The 23,359-nt window shown below is 36.9% G+C and overlaps 1 protein-coding gene across 5 annotated transcripts in view; it reads right to left on the reverse strand.

Moving 5' to 3' along the window:
* Positions 1-3,675: 3,675 nt before the first annotated feature.
* The window catches only part of LOC18443778 (pleckstrin homology (PH) domain-containing protein), a 58,734-nt gene continuing 39,050 nt past the window's right edge, over positions 3,676-23,359 (reverse strand). For 3 of the 5 annotated variants that reach the window (XM_020673277.2, XM_088861074.1, XM_088861075.1), the window contains 23 exons: positions 23,015-23,281; positions 22,715-22,909; positions 22,279-22,321; positions 22,046-22,158; positions 21,402-21,926; positions 17,383-18,147; positions 17,206-17,279; positions 16,739-17,090; positions 16,562-16,660; positions 16,327-16,482; positions 14,124-14,305; positions 13,504-14,025; positions 12,611-12,788; positions 12,335-12,471; positions 11,249-11,375; positions 10,880-11,101; positions 10,438-10,797; positions 7,075-7,233; positions 6,706-6,990; positions 6,257-6,472; positions 6,094-6,146; positions 5,148-5,256; positions 3,676-4,260 (listed from right to left, as the gene is read on the reverse strand). In XM_020673277.2, coding sequence (XP_020528936.1) covers positions 3,922-4,260; positions 5,148-5,256; positions 6,094-6,146; positions 6,257-6,472; positions 6,706-6,990; positions 7,075-7,233; positions 10,438-10,797; positions 10,880-11,101; positions 11,249-11,375; positions 12,335-12,471; positions 12,611-12,788; positions 13,504-14,025; positions 14,124-14,305; positions 16,327-16,482; positions 16,562-16,660; positions 16,739-17,090; positions 17,206-17,279; positions 17,383-18,147; positions 21,402-21,926; positions 22,046-22,158; positions 22,279-22,321; positions 22,715-22,909; positions 23,015-23,281 — 5,478 coding nt within the window. In that variant the 3' untranslated portion in view covers positions 3,676-3,921. Of the gene's footprint in view, positions 4,261-5,147; positions 5,257-6,093; positions 6,147-6,256; positions 6,473-6,705; positions 6,991-7,074; positions 7,234-10,437; positions 10,798-10,879; positions 11,102-11,248; positions 11,376-12,334; positions 12,472-12,610; positions 12,789-13,503; positions 14,026-14,123; positions 14,306-16,326; positions 16,483-16,561; positions 16,661-16,738; positions 17,091-17,205; positions 17,280-17,382; positions 18,148-21,401; positions 21,927-22,045; positions 22,159-22,278; positions 22,322-22,714; positions 22,910-23,014; positions 23,282-23,359 lie in introns of those variants that run through there. The other 2 variants (XR_016051428.1, XR_016051427.1) reach the window with 1 other exon arrangement.

The following is a 23,359-nucleotide window of genomic DNA, read 5'->3' on the forward strand; positions in this document are numbered from 1 at the left end:
TTATGAATTAAGTATTAAATAATTCATCTTTTAGGTGCATTTTCATATATTTCTCACAAAAATTTAGGAAATTATAAAAAATATCCATCTTTTGGATAGTTCAAAGAATACCATATATCTTCAAATTTACATGCATGCCCAATATTTCATGCTTCATTATTTCCCAAAATGACCCCAGCAAACTTATTAGTTCTATGTATTGCTTCATATATCTAATAGGTACGTGAAGCCCTAAGCATAACTTTTTGGATTTCCACTAAGCACCCAAGTGGATGTTTGGGACCATCACAGACCTACTAAGTTTTTATTGATCTAATATGTCCGTAAAAGCCTAAGCACCCACTTCGGGTTCGGAAGCGCCCAAATGGGTGCTTGGCCTTGCATGCTTCTTGGATTTCCAGGCGCTTGGCCTTACATGCTTCTTGGATTTCCAGGCGCTTGGCCTTGCATGCTTCTTGGATTTCCAAAAAGCACCCAAGTGGGTGTTTGACGCTTCACTAACCTACCGTAAAGACCCATCACGACCTAAATAGATCCGTGACACTAAACTTATTATGTTCTTGAAGCCTCAAGCATACTGAGGATATATTACCTCAAACTTTACAGACCTAATAGGTCCATAAGCAACCTTGGCGGACCTATTAACTCTATTAAAGGCATTTTAAGCCTTACATTTTTTTTTGAAAAAATAGATACAAGCCTTGATTTTTTTAAAAGAAATATAGTATCTTCTGAATCATCAATATAGAAAATTTCAATAATTTCCCTAAAAGTTTGCATGTAGTATAATGTGCCTATTTATCTCTTGACACGGGGACCGATCTGAACATCCTCAATTGGCTTATGTCAGGAACGAACTCAAAGGGTTGCCTCACAATAAGGGCCTGCTGGATTGGTGGAATTTTTTTGGAGCAAAACTCCCAAGTTCGGCCAAATCAAACTTCCATATTTGTGAGCCCATGTGGAAGCGTGGCCTTCCATGCCCATCGCAAAAAGGCCTGGTTTGTGGAAGACGATGCATGGAAGCCACACCTTCCACTTTTTGTGGAAGTGGGTGCCGTGGCAGCCCCCTCTTACTTGTTTTTCAAACATGCCCTAATCAATTCTATTTAATTCCCTTAAAATTGATATCAGACTTATAAATTGAAGATACGACACTTCAACATCAACATGAAGGGTGTGTTTGGCACATGGAGTTTTGGGAGTGAAAGGGACTCTCCCACTAATTATAGAAGACTGCTCTTCCATTTTACAGCTTCCACACATTAATATCAAACATGGAAGTGGGACATTTATCTCCCACTTCCAGAAACTTCCACTTATCAAACACACCCAAAGTTTGAGTCTACAAGTGCACAAAGGTGTCTAGTATGTCGACTTATCAAAAGCAATATCTCGAATGTCGGCTTATTAAAAAAGCGATGAGGGAAAGATACACCTATACAATATTTCTTTTTAATAATTATTATATCATGGACTGGATTGGAATGTTTTGCAAGAAATAATGAGTTGTGGATTTTGGGCAAAAAAATGGAGAAAGTTCATAAAAAGAAGCCTTCCTATGATTCTTCAAAAGAAAAGGTGGAAGCCAAGGGTTTATGGTTGGCAGGAAGGACTTATCATCTCTCACATGCAATATGTAGACAATACATTAATTTTTATGATACATAGGGCAAACAGTTGTTGTCTTGAGAAGATTTTTGAGATGTTGAGAAGCAATATTGGGGTTAAAGGTAAATTTGACTAAAACCAGTTTTGGTAGAAATATCTTGTTCACATAGTCAGAAAGAAAGATTGGCATGCATGAGGTGGGAAAGAAAATAGAGCGAGATGCAAGGAAGAATAAATACCAACTTGTTAGCTAAGATAAAGTAAAGCGATAGAGGTCTTGGCGTTACAAGATTGAAGCACATGAATAAAGCTCTGGTAACTAAGTGGTCGTGGGAAAGTTGTCAAGGTTGTGGAAGGAAGTTTCAATGGCAAAGTGTGGTATAGATAAAAGATTTGTTGTTGATTGATGATGGGAAGCAGGGAAGATATGTCTTGTACATTTGAAAACGGACTGGACAATGCAATGGGTTGTTCGTAAGGAACTCTAGATGGATGATTGACAAAGGAGATAAGATGTTCCTGAACTATAAACAGATGGGTGGGGGAGATGGTTTCGAGTCGGGTTTCGAGACCAACTGGAATATTTGTTGCAGATATGATAGTGTCAGATGTAATCGACTAGTTTGGCTCTTGTTATAAAAACATTAGGAAACTTACCTTTCAACGGACATTGACGATGGATGAGGTCTCTTGGGAATTTGAGACAAGATGATTTGATCTCGGTTATATTGTTGTACATGCTATTGTTTAATGACAAGCTATGGAACTGGTCCCGGCTTTCTTTTGGGTATTGAGTTTGGAAAAATTATTAATCGTAGATTAGATAAGAGAGAGAGGGCGAGTAATGATCAGTATGTGTATGATGCGTAAGTACAATGCGGAGGATGGGATGGGGATCTTTTCTTAGATGATCTTTTTGCTCATTAGATTTGGAATTGGGCTTTCAACAAGATGGGCGTGCGTTTGTATTAGGGAATTTGCCTGAGAGACGATGTCACATTTTAAATCGTCTCATCTGAAATTTTCCATTTCTTCCGAAGATTGGAAAATTATTTAGACGTCTTCAGAACAGCTATTTTGTGAGAGATGTGGATGATAGAAAGAAGCAGAACAGTTTCTGAAAGACATCTGTTAGACGATGAATTGATCAAAATAGGATTTTGAAAACCTTTTTCAACTAGATTGCAGTTAACAAAGATTGAAGCTTATCTAGATATGAATATTAGTAATGTGGATGCAGACTGTCACAAAATACAGCTGAGATGGGTATCTCCCCCTCAGGCACGTTAAATCTTAACTCTGATGGAAGCTCGATGAATAACCTCGGTCCAGCTGGAGTGGGAGGAGACCATAAGGGTAGCCGTGCAACCAATTTAGAGGCAGAAATGCAGCCGTTATTACAAGACGTAGAGCTCTTTATAAAGTTGACTGACAATTTAATGGTGGAGGTCGACTCACAAAATGCCACTAGATGTCGTTCAAAACAATCGCTACCTAAGGAAGTTAAGATCGGATCCGTGGTTGTTGTCCAAAAAAAAAAGTTGTAATAAAAAAAAAAAATGAAGTTAAAAGATTGGTTTCGATACAAATTGTTGATCTATGTATTGAACATTTCCTTTTCCCATAATTAACGAGAAGCAATTTGAGAAGAGGACCAACTAGAGAAGCAGGGGACCTCTCTCTCTCTCAAATATTGTGGTAAATCATGGATAATTGTAATATTTCTGTTTTCAGTCCCTTTTTTCGCCATTACTAATGCCCATAAGCATTATTTTCTAAATCTTCATAGGACCGGCTTGTATGTGCCCCTATCACTTCCATTTATTCACTTATTTTTATTCAATTCAACTATCACAACGATCTCAGACAATGAATAAATTCCAATACACATTCTTTTCCTATAATATCTAAAATAGCCCCTCGTTATGCATTCTAGATCTACAAGGTAACCCTGATATTGAAGATTCACTATTATGCTACTTATCTTCATGATCCTTGAACAGGAACTTCATAACAGCAAAGTATGATCATAGATGAATGAAAGCTTCCACAAAACCTGGAAGATGGGCATAAAAATGTCTTATTTCTATAAAGAATATATGAAATCATCTTCTCATCAATGGAGTGACCAACCAAAAGATTAACCCCCTCATATTTGTACATTAACCCTTGCCACACTTGGAGAAAACACACCAAAACTTCATTCCTGAACATGGAAGAACCTGATGCAAATCGCTGCCAGATTTGGAGGAAACACATGAAATTCTCGTTTGCATTGAACAAATTTCACAAAAACTGCTTCATAATCAATCAAACTTCAGTCAAATCTTCGGTGTAACGCTTCGAAATTCTCATGGGTTTCCACTCAGAATGTTCTTTGGGTTGGCGTAAGGCTATGAATTGAAGTGCCTCACTTTGGACCTGATATAAGTAACATGCCCAAGGATACGATCCTGGTGCACTCCAAATCCTAATTTCTTCAAACACTGTCTCTTCAACAATCTCAGCATGGACACAATATACTGCTTCCTGTGGTGGCTCAAAATACCCTGCTATAGCCACACACCCAATTGATACGTATCCATCTGGGGCTCTAGGCAACCAAATGGAAACTGGTGATACGTAATCATCTATACAATTCCTCCATACCTGTTCAAGGCCATGAAAATCGCCATTATAATGTTGTTTTCACAGTGAGGAATCTTGTTCTTGGGAATTTGAGGTAATATGTTGGGCAGATTTGAAAAGTTCCTGGTATGCCCAAAGAAAATTTCGGGGCTATAAATTTTTGAAATATTTAGAAATTATCTTAAAAGAAAACAAGAAGTTCCCAGAAGTTTTTTTTTTTAAGATGTTAACTGAATTGTATAAATAGAATGGAAACAATTCCAACAAGAGAGATGCTTCCAAAGAGGACAACTGTGATCAAACGAAGTTTGCATCCCCATGGGATACAACAAACAGCAATCCTGGAGAGTACAGGGGGGAAGAAAACTGAGGAGGAGAATCAAGAATTTGCCATCTTGCGAATAGTACAGCAGCTTGAACTTGGAATGTTTCCAGAAGTTTTAAGATTGAAGAAACTTATTTTTTGTTAAATCATATATTATCAAAAGAATTTTCAAACAGCGGAAAACCTCTTTGGCTCATAATATTCCTAAGTTTTTAAATGGAGATATTCGGCATTGTGTGGTCATTGCCATCATCACCATCATGTTCATGAGATGCCATGGCAACAATGATGACTTAAGTCACAACGTCATAACCCTCATCTTCATAATCATGCTATGATCTCATAATAAGTTAATGACAATAAGATCATGATCATCATGACTGCAATCATGATCATAAACCATTATTATAGTCATAATAGTGATGTTGATCACCAACATAAATTTCATCACAACTCTGGGTTTGCATATCTGGAAAATGAAAAAGGACATAAGCAAAGGAAAAAGAAAAAGCCATTGTCAGTGATCATTTGTCACACACAAAATAAGTTTGACCTTACAATCAATCATTGGCCATTAACTCACCAAATCATAGCCAATGGGTAGAGCAAACCGACCATCGACGTTTTGGAACACGGCTGCAACATTTGGCAGGTGGCAACCAATACGGGCTATATCTCCAACAGAGACATACCTGCAAAACTTATGCTTCAGAAGATCCTAATCCACAAATAGTTATACTTCCATTTCAACCTTAATGGCTCACATGGATTACCATGAAAGGGCCCTTGGATTAAATGGATCAAGTAGTGACAAGAGTAAATCATGATGGGAAGGAGCTCCAGGGTAGTTAATTGAGGGGAAGGAGCTCCCCAGGGTAGTTTTGACAAATAACATGCAACCTCTTCAAAATAGGTAAACTAAAATTTATGATTGATAAAATATGGAAGTAACAAAGAAAATCCCACAGATCCTTTGCCAAATCTATAGAATTAAAAAATTAAAATTTCCAACAATGGCTTTTTATTTATTGTTTCTCAAAGTTGATTTTGCATGTTTTTATCCCCGTGAACTTTCCTAGAAATGAAGTTCCCTGCCTTCTCTCGAGTAGATCTTGTTTACTCCCAAATTCATAATCTGCCACCTTCCTTTCATATGTTCATTTTCAGACCTGTAATATATCTGGGGGCTTCGCATACACAATTCATGTCAAGACTGATCCATGAACCTCGGCTAAAAGCTTAACCAAGGCTGAGGTAATGTACGTTGTAGCTTGACTAACATATTTATTGATGCAATATAGTCTTCAGATACAATACAGACTCGTCTGTTTTTTCCTGGAACACTATGTTTATGCCATCCAGTGAGATGCTTTTTCTAACCAATCGCACAGGAAACGTGATTATTGTTAATCTCAATTCAACTACAAAAACTAAAAAGGCTCCTAGTAAAATATGTTGTACATTTACATTATAATTACGCTATTCTGTGATAACAGTATTGGGTTTTAGCCTCAAGTATAAGTCATTACCCATCGGGACACATGGGGTTCCAAATGCTGCATATTTCATCATCATGCTTGGCCTGCAAATAAAGAAACTTGTGACGTATTCATGCACTGGCAACTTTAATATACAAGCATCACATAAAGCCTAGTCCAAACCAGAAAAGAACAAAATTTTACAGATATGCACCTGCTGTGGACACAATGTAAACTGGCCCTTCATCTCACGCTCACTGCTCCACACCTTCTGAAAGTTGACAGTGTGCACTCTAAATCTCGTGGCATCAGACCCAGAAGCCACAGAGTGGAATTCCCTAGGCTTCACCAAGGCCTGGGTCTGATAAGATGACACGTCACGATATGCTTCACTACGAGCTACACTTACCTGTCCCTGATTTAAAATAACCTGGAACACAAGCCATGCCATGAGACAAAGGGAGGTAGGGAGGGAGGGGGTGTGTGTATATGTGCACGCGCATGTGTGTGTGAATGAGTGCATGTGAGTGCGTGTGTGCGCATGTGCATCTCTGTGTGCGTGTGTCTGTGTGTGTGTGTGTGTGTGTGTGTGTGTGTGAGAGAGAGAGAGAGAGAGAGAGAGAGAGAGAGAGAGAGAGAGAAAAGCAAGCCAAGAGATCTGACCTTCAAACTTATGCTCTTTAGGTCTGCCTGGTATGCTTTCCATATCTCGCCGACCCGGGCACAGATCTTCATTGCCTGGCTGTCACCTTCCTCTTCATCACCTTCAACATTGCATTTGACAACTCGAGCAAAGGGTTCTGATCTTTTGAAATTCTTAAGATGAAGAATTAAGTGGGAAGGCTTCCGATAACCTCCTTTTGCCAACTCCAATGCCAATAGCTCTTCCCAAGGTACATCCCATAAAATCTTAGAAGGTTTTTTATCCATCTTTTCCATCTCTGAACACTGATAAGGAGGAAGATTAGAATGGATAAATATGAATCATGATCATTAGTATGAAGATAAATAATACATATAAAATCAGCATACCTGTAACAGCATGATGCGTTTGTTTGTCACAAGAAGAATTCTTTGCTGTGGCACTACGAAGTGATCCTCATAAAAATCAGACCATGCATACTTTGATGGTTCTTTGAAGATCTCTGTGCAACCAAAACGGTGGCTAGCTTCAGCAAGGTGAAGGACCATCTGCAGTAAGACATTAGTGAGGACAACAGTAATTTTCTGAGCGTTTAAATAAAGGGAAAATATCTCCATATCCTATATTGTTAGGTTTTATTTCTTGATAAACCCAAGGTCTCAAAAAATATCTTCTAATCCCCTAATCACTTTAAACCCATTTTTTAACCTAAACAAATGTGAGAAAGACATGTGATTTATAAACCCAATCTTTTCTCTCTCTTCACTTATATATCCCAAACTTCTCTTTTTGTCTCTCTTCCTGCATTTCTCTCTCACTCTCTCTCTCCTATGTTTCTCCAAACACCTATCTCTCTTCCTGGTAACCTCTCACCTCCAAGAAGCCCTTCTCTCTCTCTCTCTCTCTCTCTCTCTCTCTCTCTCTAAAAGTTTGGAATGATGGCTTTTAGAAAAGGCATGTCTTTTTAAATTTGTTTGGCTTAAAAAATAGGTTTAAATTATCTCAAGGGGTTAGAAAAAATAAAATCTACAATTTTTATGCCCCAAGATATCTTTTAAAACCTCGGGTCTATTGTGAAATGAAACCTAAAAATAGGGGGTATGGAGATATTTTCCCTTAAATAAAATATGATAGAAATAAATTTCGATCTTAAGAAATCCTATAAATAACACTTGCTAGTGTTAAACTCAATATTCCATTTATGTATATATAAACTCTTGAAGTGCCTACATATCATATCCAATTCTAAATGAACCAACCATATAGCATTGTTAGCTCATCTTCTCGAACCCTTATTATTATTTCCATACAAGACTTTTGTCCTTCCAAAAAATTCCATTGCCCTTGATAACAGACATTCTTTTGCCAATAAAGGTTTTTCACCTGAAATCCTCCTGAATTCTCAAAAGGAGAATTTCAGTGTTAGTATTCATTTTCACTTTTCATAATGTGTTATGCTATATTTTATGTAGTGCAGAGGGTTCTGTCAGCCCACACTATGTGGATAAGTGCAGTATATAATAATATAATTTGTCTCCATTTTGAGTTTTGTGGCCTTTCTAATGCCTAGAGATCTTGTAAAACAGAAATTTTATAGTGAAATACACACTTCAGTGGCAATGTGTGTTGACTGGCCAAGAGTTGGGCGGTTTATGACCCTGGTTATGTCCAAAACCCTCACCCTTGAGCATGTCGCACTGCCGAGAAGGGTTTACGATGGGTCATCTCTTGTTGAGGTCGGAGAGATGCCTAGGGATGATGTTTGTAGGTGGAGAATTTTGTGGTCTATGGTATGCAGTTATAGGCTTGTGAGAGCAAGAGCCAAAGCCTCAACAAACTTTCGCACAGCATGTAAACATTACAGCCACATTACTAAGAAGCAGTCCTATAGAGGGACACGTATATATGTGTATAGAGAAAGCCCCCTTTTTACACTATAGTGACTAATGCTGGACTTGCTCTCAAAAAGGGTAACTGAAATCCACATTCTATGATCATGGTTCAAATGTTTATTGTCCAACTTTGACAAGCTAATCATGAGCCCCTGCATCAAGATTGTGGGTCATAGGTCTTTGTTGGTTGGACAAGAAAATAATAATAGATCATAGTCCTTAGGTCGAGTGGAGTGCCCTTATTATCGCTAATTTTGACTCATTGGTACCAGTCCACTTCTAAAATATTTTTTTTTGGTATTAGAAATATTTTTATCATTTGTTACAAACTTCTCATAATTTTAAAACTTTATTTCTGTTGTAAAATCCTTCAAAAGGGCATTTTCATAATTTCTAAAATTTGGAAGGGCACATATGGGGCCCAGGATCCAGCCCCACATTTGTGCCACCCATGGGTGGGACATGGGGCATTGTGGGCATCACTTAATTTCTATTGGGTGGTACACCCTTTTTCTCTTATTTATGTGACATTTGTTATTTTAGAGGAATCTATTAAATATTCAAAGAGTTTTTAATTAGGAGTTTGGTTTCACCAAAACTCCGCTTATTTCGACTTCCTACATATTTTGGAAAGATATTAGAAAGATTTGGATTGGCTATAATTTTAGCTTAAATATAAGTTCGACTTGGGTCAAATTATAAGGGGATAAAGTTCCAAATAATCCCTCCCAAAATCGTGTTGGCTAATTTGTGGGATGGATGGCTCAAATTTGTTCTCTCACCCCATATATTTCCTAAGTTCCAATAGGTCAAGTTGTGTCATTGAATAGACAATACCCGAGGAAGGCATTCAAATTTAAATAGTAGAAGGAATTCTTTCTATTTAAACAACATTGAGCCCCTCTCTCTCAACACACATATTTTTCTCTCCTACATGTACCAAATCTCTCTTTCTCTCTTTTATTAAAAATGCGTTTTTCTCTTTCCCTCTTTCCAAAAAGGGTCATGCCACCTAAAATTTGACAAGACAAGGGTGGCACATTGAAACTCTAGTTAGGGATTTGCTACTTGGAGAAAAAAAAGGGGTACGCCCAGCCATAGGAGGTTTCTATGCCTCCAAGCCCAGCCCTAATTTGTTCCTAAAGGTTCCTACAAACCCTAGTTACGTTTCCATGCTCTATTAGAGTAAGAGACATTGCCCATAAAAGCTTCTCATCTCAGAATTTTCAGCAACACCTAAAGGACCAAAAGTGAGTCATCAGTCAAGGAATCGAGTGTGAGGTGGATCAAGACCCGTGAGGGTAATTCCAAGCACCTTCTAATGATTCTTCCCGGTTGGTTTAATCAATTTTCAGTCATATTTCTTATTTTTCTGTGATTTTTTAAGAACATATATTGTACAAAAATCATAGTGGAAGATGGTATATTGCTCCTGGATTTTTTTTATTTGCTTTGGCAATGAAAATAAAGATCCTAGGTTGTATCTAGAGTATTATTTTTTATTTACGACAATATTTAGTGGCCTTTATAAGTGGAATTCAAGTTTATTGAATAAAAGAAAAAGAAAACTTTAAAATTTAATATCTTAAGTTCCACATAACCACTTCTTTCATCCCTAAAAGATTCTAACAAAAAGTGTGAAGATGATATCTATCTTGCCTGATAGCCATCCCTAATAGTCACACTTAATAACCCGAATCTGAATGGTACATTGAGTAACACCAAATGATTATCAAATACAAAAAAAAGAAAAAGCAACGATATTCAGTACTATTATCTTACCAGGCGAGATTATTTCTAGACGAAACAACTAATAAATTGAAAGCCCAAAAAACGAAAACAAAAAAACAATTGAATTACCTGTCCAACTGCTGCTCTCTCACAATACTCCTCAAGTACACCTCTTGCCCGGATGGCCCGAGGATTTCGGATCCTCTGGGGTGTCACTCTGTTATTAAAAGCCTCGAGGCATCTTGTACAACTTGCACCAATGCCATCGACTGTCAATGAAAAGAAGTCCAGAGCCCCACTGACTGGTTGAGCTATAAATCCCAGGAATGCCCTTCCAAAGCCCTGGACTAATCCTAAGACACCGTGCTGCCTAACGCTCTCCACGGGCTTCGTTACAACTCCAGACACACCAAATGCTACTCCTTGGGCTAAAGCTTCAGCTCCTTGAATAATCCCGTCACTTACTCCAGTAATTCTCCTTGACCGCCCCTGAGATTAATGTGGTAAATCAGTAACTTGTATACGTATGAAGTATGTATACAAATCCATGGAATGATTTGAGATTTTTCACCTGCTTTAAGCGTAGTTGCAGAAATTGTCCGTCAGTTGAGAGCTCCGCAAATCCTTTACTAAGAGTAGCCAAAGTTGAACTTGTCATACCAAGTACATCCACCGAAAAAATCAAGTGGAAAGGATTATGGATAAGATCTCTCCAAATGCGGTTAACAATGGCAGGAAGAACAGAACTTTTCCTCATGAACCGATTTTTGTGTACAACCTTTCGCAAATGTACCTGAAATAGATCCGCACGGTGATAAATCAGAGCAAACAAAGGTATGGATATTACTATAGGAATTCAAGCTTTACACCAGTCTGTAATGTACGCTTAAACTCATTTATTTTGCACATAGTATCAAACATGTTCTATAGCTTCTTGGACCTGAAGTTTGAATGCGTTGCCAACAGCAGATAATATGGGGCTCCACACGCCAAGGACACCATGTGGTCTCTGAGATGGTGCGGTCTCCAGGGATAACTTCAGCCTTATTTCGGAAACATCTATTAAGCTGAAAAATATACAAAAAATAAGTTGCTGCAAACATTGCTATAACTCATGACAGAAATGATCATAGTGTTGCATATAGCAGCTGGAAAGTGGTTTCAAAGTGAAGATATTTACTTATAAATATTTATCAAACTGGATTTCTAGCAGCAAAAGATGGTTTAAGTTTTAACAACACCAACCAGATGGTTCGAAGGCTAAGACGGATATACATATTGTTAAAGGAATTATAACTCAAACATCATGGTCCAAATATAAATTTCATCATCATACTTCATTGTATGTATCACTAGGATTTTTGTTATTGTTACGTCTAGCCAGTGTATTTAGACCAGGATGACAAAATCAAGGCCGCTATTGCCATACTCCCCAATTATCTCCAATCTTATCAGGTTTGGCATTCCTCCTCCGATACCAGGAACATTTAGAGTCGGGAGAGCTGTACTTATGACATCACTGGCTGATATCTCTCCAATCTTTATAGAGCAATGCTATTATACTACAAATTTAACTTGTATTTTGGAGCCCCCCCATCATATTTGAGTCTCTCTAAACCCTGGAATCTTGGACAGCTAAAATTTCTAAACCGAATCGTGTACTGCTTTATTATCTCTCAGATAGGAAAAAAAAAACTTTAAAAGCATGAATAGTACTATACTGCTTTGCTTCCATTGCTGTCGGAATAATAAAGCATGCTTGCTGGCAATTATTTTTGTCCCTAAATTAGAAAGGCATCCCAGAAGCACATTTGAAACCTTACAGAAGCACACATCAACAACAATTATTTGGTTTGCTGCATTAGACCTTATGGCAAAAAGCTCCTGTGAGTGCATGCTGATAAAACGAGATTCTTATAGTACGAGCTATAGCATGTACCTTGAAGCCCAATTCTCCATACATCATCAAAGCTTTTGACTGTTTCACATTTTCTTTTGTATGATGTACTTAATTAGAAATACTTACTCTACTCGAATCTCTGGATCAACTTCAGTGATGCTGGTGTTTGCAGGAATGCGATCTGTTCGGAGATTCTTGTAGAAATCCATAAGTTCCCAAATTATTGGTTCATGGATGTTAATACTCCAGTATTTATCAGTTACCTGGACCATAAAGATAGACTCCATTTAATTTCTTGTTCACCATTCAAGGAAAAACTATTTAATCCATGCATGTATAGAGATCACCCAAAGTTACAATATGAACAGTAAATTCTGTTTGGACTAAGATATTAAAGCCTACCCTGAAGCACACATACGGGTACACCAGAGTGCCATCAACGTTATCATTGCTCATTGTAATTGTCATTTTGAAGACTGGATGATGTGCATCAACAGTATTCTCAGGGGCCAACAGCACAGGCATCAAGGCAAGGGGGAGCTGGTTATCAATCTGTAAATATCCCAGTATGAGTTTTAACCTGAAATAAGAAACACGTCAATCTCTGAATATCCACATAGAAGAAAATCCTTTATTGTTGCTTGTGAAGCAGTATGAATTAAATAAGCACCCTGTGAAAAAAATAACTCCATCAATAACAAACTCCATTATGAAAAGACAAAGACTCTCACTACAAAAAGTTCATCCTAAACAATCTTGCTACCTTAATGCAGACATATTCCAAGGGCTTAATAACATGCAAAAGCTTTTCCTTTAACTAGGCAAACATAGGATCTGAACCCAAAACTTCTGAATGAAGAAAATCTTGAAACTTTTCAAATCACAAGGCCACTGGGGTTTTCAGAGCACAAATATAATCATTAGAGAAGTCAAAAAGTTTCTGCGCCTTGGAATCGGGAAAGTCTGGGGAAAAGAAAAACAAAAGTGATGAAGATGAAATTGTAGCCATGTGATTGTCTCTTTGATGGTTATTCAGTTAAACCATAGAGTGATGAAAGACTGGCAGTTCGCATTCAAGAAATGGTGTTCCTATTAGATCAGAAGACAGATCAAGCATGAGGGGTATCATATTATTGTACATAGAATGGGATGGGCATCAAAATGGAGTCATAACATAATCAATCTTGAATTTGAAGCTAAAAAAAAATATTTCTTCTTTCATATCACATTATTTTCATTGCAAACAAAACGAAAAAAAAAAAGTTAAGGTAAATGAGGAAGATAAGAAATAATACCGGCTTGTCATTCCGCCATCATAGCCAGTTGAATATGAAACAAAGACTCTCTCCAAATACAAGTAGAGATTTTCTCTTGGCTTTGCGTCTATAATAGAAACACCGAGGATTCCTAACTCAATCATGAGTTCTATAGGTGCTGCATCTGCCTGCTTCTTGTTTAGCATAGGAGAACCCCAAAGGCCTACAGATTCCAAGAGTTCCTTTTTCTCCTGAGAACCAAGTTCCAATGCTCTTGGATTATCCATGAAAAGCGCAATCTTCATATCACCCATTTCAACAACATGGAGCTGAATACTTTGGAAACTCCCATCAGTGGATAAATAATCACCAGTTTTATCGAGGCTGAATTGATGCCGACTAACAGAACTTTCATTCTGAACAGTAACATCAAGAAGCCTCTGGCCGCAAGGATCCTCCCAAGTAAAATTTGTGGTAGAAAAAGGTTTCAAAGGGATCCATGCATTGTCCCCTAAACCGCATTGGCGAATGTTGATTGCCTTGCTCATTCTGTTCTCGATCCTGAAAGTTCACAAGATCATTTAAAAAAAGTTGCCTGCAAACTACAGTTTAACAACAGAAGTAGAATTGGAGAGTAAAATCTAAAATGACAACAGTACCTTATGGGACCTATTGACAATCCCAGACGAAACACAATGACGAATCGTGATCCTTCCTCATAACCACGAATTACGGTTCTCAGAAAAATCCTATTACCATTATGTTTCCTTAGTACAACAGTAGCAGTATCCTCCTTTAAAATCACTAAAGGAAAACTCCATTCGGTATCTTCCAACCGGATCTACAAGAAGAATAATTTTACTGTATTTAATTTTGGAGAAGTGATTGTTACTAACATAATTGCAAAAAAATAATAATAAGAAGAAGAAGAAGAAGAAGAAAAATTGTCAACACAGATTCTACATACAAAGTAAAATGAGGAAAAACCATTAAGTAGACCTTACAAGCTGTTATTAACAGGTTATTATAAACTCTCACTCTGTTCATATACATTTAATATTTTAGGTGCCATCATAATCATCTAAGCTTGCAAGATAATCTGAACTACCAAACCAGTGAATGCATGCAACCAAATTGACAAGACAGATAATGCTGACATCAGTTTAATAGGATATCAAGGACATGTTTGTTAAGTATGTATTTCCAGAAATAAATTCGACAGGAATAGATTGAATGCAAATTGGAAATCTATTCATACCTCTACTCGTATGAAATAAATTTCCCACAAAAATCTGCTAATTTCTATAGCGCCATTTTGTGGGGCTCATTTCTCCAAAATTGGGTGGAGAGGCTTTTTCACTCCAGAACCATGGAAAAGTCGCTAATCCTGTTGAAATCTCTTTCCAAGAAGGAGATTTCAAACAAAAGAAATGTACCCCAAATGCAATACACACGATAGATATAAGGAGACAAGTAAATACTAATCATATTGCAATTTCTATATAATTGACCAGGGCAATGCAAAGTTGCTGACTATCGTAGTAAAAGGACCTTTAAAGCATAAAATTTAACAGAATATGCTTAGAGCTCAAGGATCCTCCATAACAATTCTCTTAGCACTAATCAAATGGAAAGAACATAACAGAATGCAAGGTATTCTGATGGCCGTGAGGACCCAGCATCTAGAAATTAGAAACAGAGTCCATTTGTAGAAGGGTCACTAATGGATCACGACTTATAAGCATCATAAGCATTGATGCTTAATGAGATCAAAGTGGCCTAGGCCCAAAGCACATTTACTATCTGGACTACAATGTCCTAAATGTCAAGATAAATATCTGCAATATATCTGTATATAAGAGTTTTTTAAGTTTTCTTGTTTTCTCTTATGGTTATAGAATTCAAGAGATTCTATTTTGGAAATAAAAATATTATTGCATATTTATTTTGGATAACTATAAGCCATATACTTCAAACTGGAATTTGTCTCATTCTGTAAATTCCGTAGTACACTTAAATCCACATATCCGATTTTCATGAAATTCATGATTTACAGAAATTTGCTGGAAGTCAATAAGTGGATGTGATAAGATGTATGGCATGGTATTACTTCCTCAAGTGCAGTAAAGGATAAAAGGGAAGAACAGATTATTGACAATAAATGTCAACAAGACTGTCTGTTTCCACATGCAAAAGATCAACATGATCATCTCCATCATTCACTTAACATGTTCAGCATAAAATTAAAGTCATTCACTTGAGTTGAGGTTTGTTCAAATCAACTTGATCATGTAGAATGTTCAGTCTCTACAAAACTAGAATTTATCAATAACTTTGCTGGGTGAATGATAATGCCCCATAGATTTGTGCCAACAAACCTCTGGGTCCAAATCTACATGATAGGGCTTTCCATTTCTATTTTCTACTTGGGTTGTGGCATGCCTTTGGAGCCCAACATGGTTTTCATACGCCAAATCCAAAGTAAACCCAGTCACTCACTGAAAGCAATGAATATGATTTCAAAAACATGATGCCAATTATAAAAAAAAAAAAAGAAGACATAACTAACACAAATGTATGTTTGGGTCTATCAAAATGGACCTGACAAAAAAGTGTTGACTAGTTTCTCTCTTTTCTTTCCTTTTCTTTTTTTCTCTTTTTTATTAATACTTATGCATAAACATGTGTTATGTGATGACAAACATGCACATGACATGCAATATGATGACACCTATTTATTTCACATGCACATGTCGGTGCCTGCATAATCACACACGTATCATAGAGTTTTTGATAAAACTGAAAGTCACACATATTATATTTTTTGTGACGCTTTACTTCCTTGCGATGAAATCAAGTTACCTGGAGTTTTTCCGATTCTTCCATTGCACGAGTCATAAACGAAACCCTCAAGTCAGATGCACGAAGCACCTTTGGGAAGTCCATGGTGCCTAACTTAATATACATATCTTGGCCAATTCTATTAGTGAATGTCATATATGGACGTATACACAAAACCTGCAGCAATAATGAAAATAATTACAAACAAACTTTTTTAGTTCTCATTAGATAACAATAAACAAGTGTCAATCCATACCTTTGTAGGAACAGACTGATAAGGGCACGGTTTTGTGGAAGCAAAGAGTCGGATATTGTTTCCATCATTATCGCGGGCCCAAAGATCAACAAAGCCATCCTGTGTCGTATAAATATCAGAGTTATTAACGAAATCATTGGCAAAATACCGATTACTAAAAGAAGAAGATAAACATACCGAACCAGCAAGTGGGGACAGATCAGAAATGGGTCCAAAGCACTCCTCACTGGGACAACTAATAGCCACCGCAAGGCCCATAAACCCAAAATTAAATGTAGAATCAATGGTATACCCCTCAAAGATTTCTTCTGAACTAATATACTCAACGACCTTCTCCACATACTTATTTGACGAAAATGGATTAGAGATTCCTCTTCTTCTCGCTTTTGACCTTCCAGATATATCAAATATCCTGTAATTTAAAGGTGGAGATCTTGCAAAGTCAATCCAATATGGTGCATAGACTCTAAAAACCCTTTCTACGGGTTGTTTGCCATCTTGGATTTGTTCAACAACGACACGGACTATCCTGCATTTTTAAAATTGTAAGTTAAATGTACAGTATCAACAGTAATCCAAAAGTCAATGCTTAAATGAACAATTTCAACAAAAACTCATTGCTGAATATAAAAGGATCAGCAGACCTTCCAGAAAACGAGTTTCTTAAAGTTAGTGTTTGAGAAGGTTTCTTGCTCGGATGCGAAATGAGAATAGCTTCCTGTACAAGAATAGTTTCGGTCAGAGAACAAAAAAAAAATAACGCAACAGATGCTACACAAACAGTCGACAAAGCATATATGGAAAGGAAAAGGAAGGCATACATGCACTGGCAGCCATCCCCCTTGGGGCAGAAGGGAAAAGTACAAAGGATTTCTCAAGTCTGCATTATAAACCTTGATAGTTTCTCCTGGTAAGAATATCCCTCTAGAGCAAGCCACAAACTCACCAGTAGGCTGCTTTTCCATCACAGAAAATTCTGCTGATAATGGAAGGAAATTAGACATAGAGAACGGAGATTTTATCACAAGATTCCAGTCCTTTATGGGATCAGAATTTATATCCTTTCCAATTTCTGAGGAATGTATGCTCAAACAGAACCACAACCCACGGGGGTCCTTCGAAGATCCTTCACTCAAAGCAGGACAAAACAACAATACTTCTGACTCACAGAGTGTGGAAACGCAAACTTGGGAAACTTCTTCTTGTTGACCTGAATCTTTAGAATTCCCACCTACAACACAACTCCAAGAATATTCACTTGGATCATTCTCAGGCTTACATTGCAAGGCATAAGTTGAACCAGGATGAGTCAAGCCTGACAAAGGCAATGGAATTGTCTGTCCTGGCTTTATAAGGCCAACTGCTATTGGTTGTGTCATATCCCTGGAGATGCGCTTCCTATTCCTAATCCACCGTCTTTGCCTCACAGAGTTTGATGAATTTTCAGAATTAAATGAGAGGGAACATTTTAGTTGATCAAGATCCACAACATATACCCACCCATCAGCATCATCTACAGATGTTTTATCAACGTGCCAGTCATCTAACCACTCCCAGCCAGTTGGCAAGTCCATATTGAAAAGTACCTACATGGCGATCAAGAAGGTCAAAGATAAACCACACTATTAGCTTTCTGCATAATTAGAAAAAACCAAAAAGCAAATATTTTTCTGCTTAGGTCATTCAAAAGAAGATGTTCCCTTCATTATCTTCATTGGTAATGAAGCTCATTATCTCATATATTACAACAAAAAAGAATGACATGTTGGGTCATTTAAAAGAAGATATTCCCTTGATTACCTTCACTGGTAATGAAGCTCCATCTCTCACTATTTGACGAAGAAAGAAAACGATAAAGCAAAGTGTGAAATCAAATCTTTCAATTTTATAAAACGTGTAAGAGATTAATCTTTCAATTTTATAATACATTTTAAGAGATTAATGACAGCTATTGCGAGAACACTTGTAACAAAGAAAGAAACCTTAAATTGACCAGCTTTCAAGGATGGCAGAAGACCAGACACTCTTCACAATGCAATAGTGGAAAAGATAAATATAAAAATCAAGTAGAAATGGTTAAAAGTTAATTTATTACAAGACAAAGACAACATCGGCAGCGAGTAAGTATTATTGCAGGTAAAAATCATTTCGCAAATGGATGGATGAAATTACTTTCACCCTAAGCATATGTGAACAACGATTTACCATATGCATGTAATCATTGTTTGCTTTTTCGGTTCTTCTTCAACCTTCTACTGTGCTTAGAATCCAATCATATGACCGGATTTCCCAGATCATTATTCTACTGCCAGGATTTCAGGTAAGACTTCAAGTTTTCTAGCTTAAAGTTCCAGCATTACATAATTTCTTGAATTGGTTATGCACATCTTAATCTCCTAAACTTTGTTATTTCCAAATATTCTTGATGTCCCTAGTTTACCAAAATAATCCTCTCAATTTTAGACAACTAAAAAATGCAATGGCTCTGTCACATTGTTTCCACCAGTATTATTAGACATCAACAGCATGGAGGTTTACTCGACGGATAGGGTAGAGATAGCATAATCTCTTGCATTTCTTAACCGTCTTTTATGGCTTAAACTCCTTCGGTTATATTTGCATGATTCCCTAGCAATAATGGCAGACCATGCCATTCCAGTTCCTTTTACCATTTTACACCAATAGAGTTCTCTTTCAAAAAGGTCACATTTCATTATGCTCAACCAGTCTTCAAGCGTACCCAATCAGTACAATCCCCCAATGACTAAACGTAGTTGCCTTCAATTTTGTTGAAACCAGAGTTTTTCAAGCATATTTGAGGTGGGATCTGAATATTGGATGCTGTATTGTAGTCCCTTAATGCCCAAAACATACCTGAATAGCCTAAGCTTAGCTTTTAGTGAACCCTATATCCATTACTTCACAGAAATTTTGACTCCATTCTTGCATGGTGAAAATATGACATCATGTCACAAATTTCACAATATCTACATGACATGGAAATTCAAAGTGAGTAAACTGTAGCTCATATTGTTAACCAATTTTAGTATGGAACTTATTTCATACTACCAGAGAAATTAACAGATACTAACAAAGGAAAGGAATGCAAGAAATTACTATTATCTATTCCAATGATAGCAATGGTTCACTATGAATGACCAGTAAGGAGATTGGGGCCGGAACTCAGCCCCAGGCCAGTCCAAGCAACTTGAGAGATTACAAGTCAACTTGCCTGCCCGGAGTCACCAAGAAGCCCGAAAAAATCACAAAATTTTGGGAAAAATGAAAAAGAAAAAAAGAAAAAAAGAAAAAAGGAAAAAAAGAAAAATATAAATATAAAAAATATTTAAGGAAAGTATAAACAACATGGAAAATGCTACAAACATGAATACAATGGGTAAAAAACTCTCAATCTTATGAATTTAAATTGAAAAAAAAATTAAATTTACCCAAGTTTTGAGACTGATCGACCAATCTATAGGATCGCTATGAACAGGTGCCTTCAATCATTGTCAATGCTTCCTCAGACAACCCCAATCAAAACCCTCGAACCAGATTTGGTTTTGAGTTCAGATCTAGGTGTTCCTGGATCTTGAAAATTTGGTGTGGATAGCAGATCCAATACTAAAATCTCACAAATTTAAGCTCCTCTTTCTGTTTCTTTTTAAGAAAACCTATGTTCTGATGAAACCCCAACAATCAGCTTAAGGTTCTTTTTTTTATTTTTTTATTTTTTTTTTGAGGATCAACCTAGTTTCCAATGAAAACCCCAACAATCGGCTTAGGGAACAAACATCAAAGATCAACCAACTAATACAAATAAATCTCAAGCGTTTTTGGACAAACGCTAGTTGAAATCTTCAATCTCTCATATCTGTCAAATTCGATTGTTTCTGAACAAATCTGATCCATCTAGTTGATATATATATATGGAAAATGATCCTGTGAGCCAGTGGGCTCACAAGTAAAATGAGCCCAACGGCCCAGATTGAATCTCAATCTGAGCCGATCTGATGATCACGGATGCCCGATAGTGTTTTAATTTTAATTTTTTTCTACAAATCCAAATCACTTGAAATTTTAGGAATGTGTTCATTAAAAATAGGTGAATCTTCTAAACATATATATAAAAAAAAAATTTACATGAAAAAGATTGACCAAAATACCCCCGTAAAGTTTCGGGGGTATTTTGGTCAATTTATTTTTTGCAGATTATTTGTTTTATATTTTTATTAGGTGCGGCTTGATGAGAAGAACACACACATAAAATTTTAAGTGATCTGGATTTGTAGAAAAAAAATTAAAATTCAAACACTACCAGACATCCGTGATCGCCAGATCGGCCCAGATTGTTGGGCTCATTTTTTCCTGTAAGCCAGATCGGCCCAGATTGTTGGGCTCATTTTTTCTTGTGAGCCCACTGGCTCACAGGATCATTTTCCTATATATATATATATATATATATATATATATATATATTCCAAAATGTGGAAAACCAGTCCAGATTTCTGACTGCCATAATATATCAAGGCCAGTGTGAACTCAGGCGAGTTTTGATGAATCTCTGAGTCCACAAAAACCTCACTGCTTGTGAACTCAGTAGAGTTTTGATGAATCTTCAAGTCCACAAAAACCTCACCGCTTGTTGTAGTAATTGGGCTAGTTGCTTCAGTACTCGCCAAGTACTATAGCTTTATATATACACGGGCTTGGAATCTTGATCCCGAGTGATTCGAGAGAGTCCACATCGACTCAGCCAAATAGGCGAAAATTATGTATCACTAATCTACAAGTGACTAATACAGAAAAAGCAAGTCTGAGTCATAGTAGAAATCCTCACCGAGTCAGAGCATGATTCCTTTCCTTTCTGTTCTATAGATCCATGAGGGGATGGAACCTGCCTACAAATCCTAACCCAACCAGCAGAGGGATCGTACTTTTCAATTTCAAAGTTCTCATCTACCATGAAGCTGTTATTGATGGTTTCTTTCTCTTGGTCTTGGTTGTCATCATCCACCAACTTAGAGTTTCTATTGGAATCTCTTGAATGGAGACACAAGTCAATTGCATAATCTGTGTTGTTGACAATTGAAACTAGAGAGCGTATGGTGACATATCTATCACCATCTTTGACACTAACTTCACTGGCAACCAAATCATCACCCAGCCTCCAGCAAGCTGCTGGTGCTGCATAATTCAATCTCAACGTAGTCCAAGGACCATCTTTAGTAGGAGCAATCTGAAAAGACTGATGCTTGGTATCAGTGGACAACACTTCCTTTTCATTTCCATCTTCAAATCTTGGTGAAATTAATGAACATCTTAATCTCCCATTTGACTTCTTATTTCTCTCCCCTTGAAGCACCTGCAGCAAAAATAAGTATTATTAAACATTTATCATCCCTGAAATGTGAAAGACAGAATTAAGATTCGGATAGGCTACAAAAAATACATGAAATAAGAATTATACAGAGTGTCTCTTACTGGTGCAAGATCGATCCAAGCAAATTTGCTTTTGGACTCAAAAGAGTTTGATTTCATATGGAACATGCTAACCATCTCCCTTAACGAAGATGAGTATATTCCTACAGGTTCACCTGCCAAAAGAAACATTATATGAAAACCAAGCCAAAAGGTGACCAATTAACCTCAAACTAAGTGCATCATCAGCATTTTAGATAGAACTACCAAATATATAACAATATCAAATGCCATACCTTTTCCCAAATCAGTGACCATGAACTCTATCATGAAAGAATCCTGAGAAGTGGATACAGTTAAAGAAAGTTACTGCATGTAGGAGTATTTGTAGGAAGAAAATTCGAATATTTAAGTCTATTGAAAGAAATAATATATAGTCTGCCTAGATCTAGAATCTTCATGAAAAAAGAGAACTGATGATCAGTTTATTTATCATGAGGCCCAATAATGGGTCATATATGCACATATTTCAATAATGGGTAATAATGCCCCAAAATATAGCATGCCTTCAATACTCTCTAATAATGTACTCAAGTGTCTAAGAGGAAGAAATCTGGATCTCTGATCTATCAATAAGCAAGCCACTATGTTACATCTCTAGCAACTTCCTGTAGTTGGCCAAAAAACAACTTTAGATAAACAAATGAAATTAGCAATCAGTGTTGAACATACCAAAGATTCAACTTTAAAGAAAAAAACTTCTCCCCAGCTCACAATGGCATTTCCAGAAGGCAAAATATGTTCTGAATTAACACAACAAGTGCGTGCACATTGCCGATTCATAGACTCATTTGATATGTATTCTTTAGGGAAGATTCGAACAGCAACCATGTATTGATGAGAAGCTATTCCATCAAAACTGGGTAGCTGCATTATTGCAAGAAAAAAACAAGCACCCAAATTACCAAGTTGGTATAGCTAGCACATACACAGGACATTAGATACAATTAATTTGAAAATGGACAATCAAACCTCTCCATCCGCGATGACAACTGTCACCATCTTCCGAGCTCGCCCATTTATGTTATCCCTCAAGGTTGAGTCTAGTATGTCTTTCGCAGCTGGAACCTTTACAGTCACAGTACCACCAGATAGCAGCCTAATAATATATGATCTTCCCTTTTCATTAATGCGCAGGAATATGTCTTGACCAAGTTTGTTTTGTGGTACAATGTAATAATTTTTCTTTTGATGGATGTCAATGACAGATCTTCCATCAATGACTGCGGAAATTGATCGCTGCAAAATCGTATAAAGATAACAAAATGGTTTTCAGTAGTTAGAAAAGCATTATACAATTCAGAGTGCTTAGAAAGA

This window comes from Amborella trichopoda, chromosome 3 (assembly GCF_054954075.1).
Source record: "Amborella trichopoda isolate Santa Cruz 75 chromosome 3, AtrichopodaSantaCruz75HAP2 v2.0, whole genome shotgun sequence".
In the NCBI taxonomy this organism is placed as follows: Eukaryota; Viridiplantae; Streptophyta; class Magnoliopsida; order Amborellales; family Amborellaceae; genus Amborella; species Amborella trichopoda.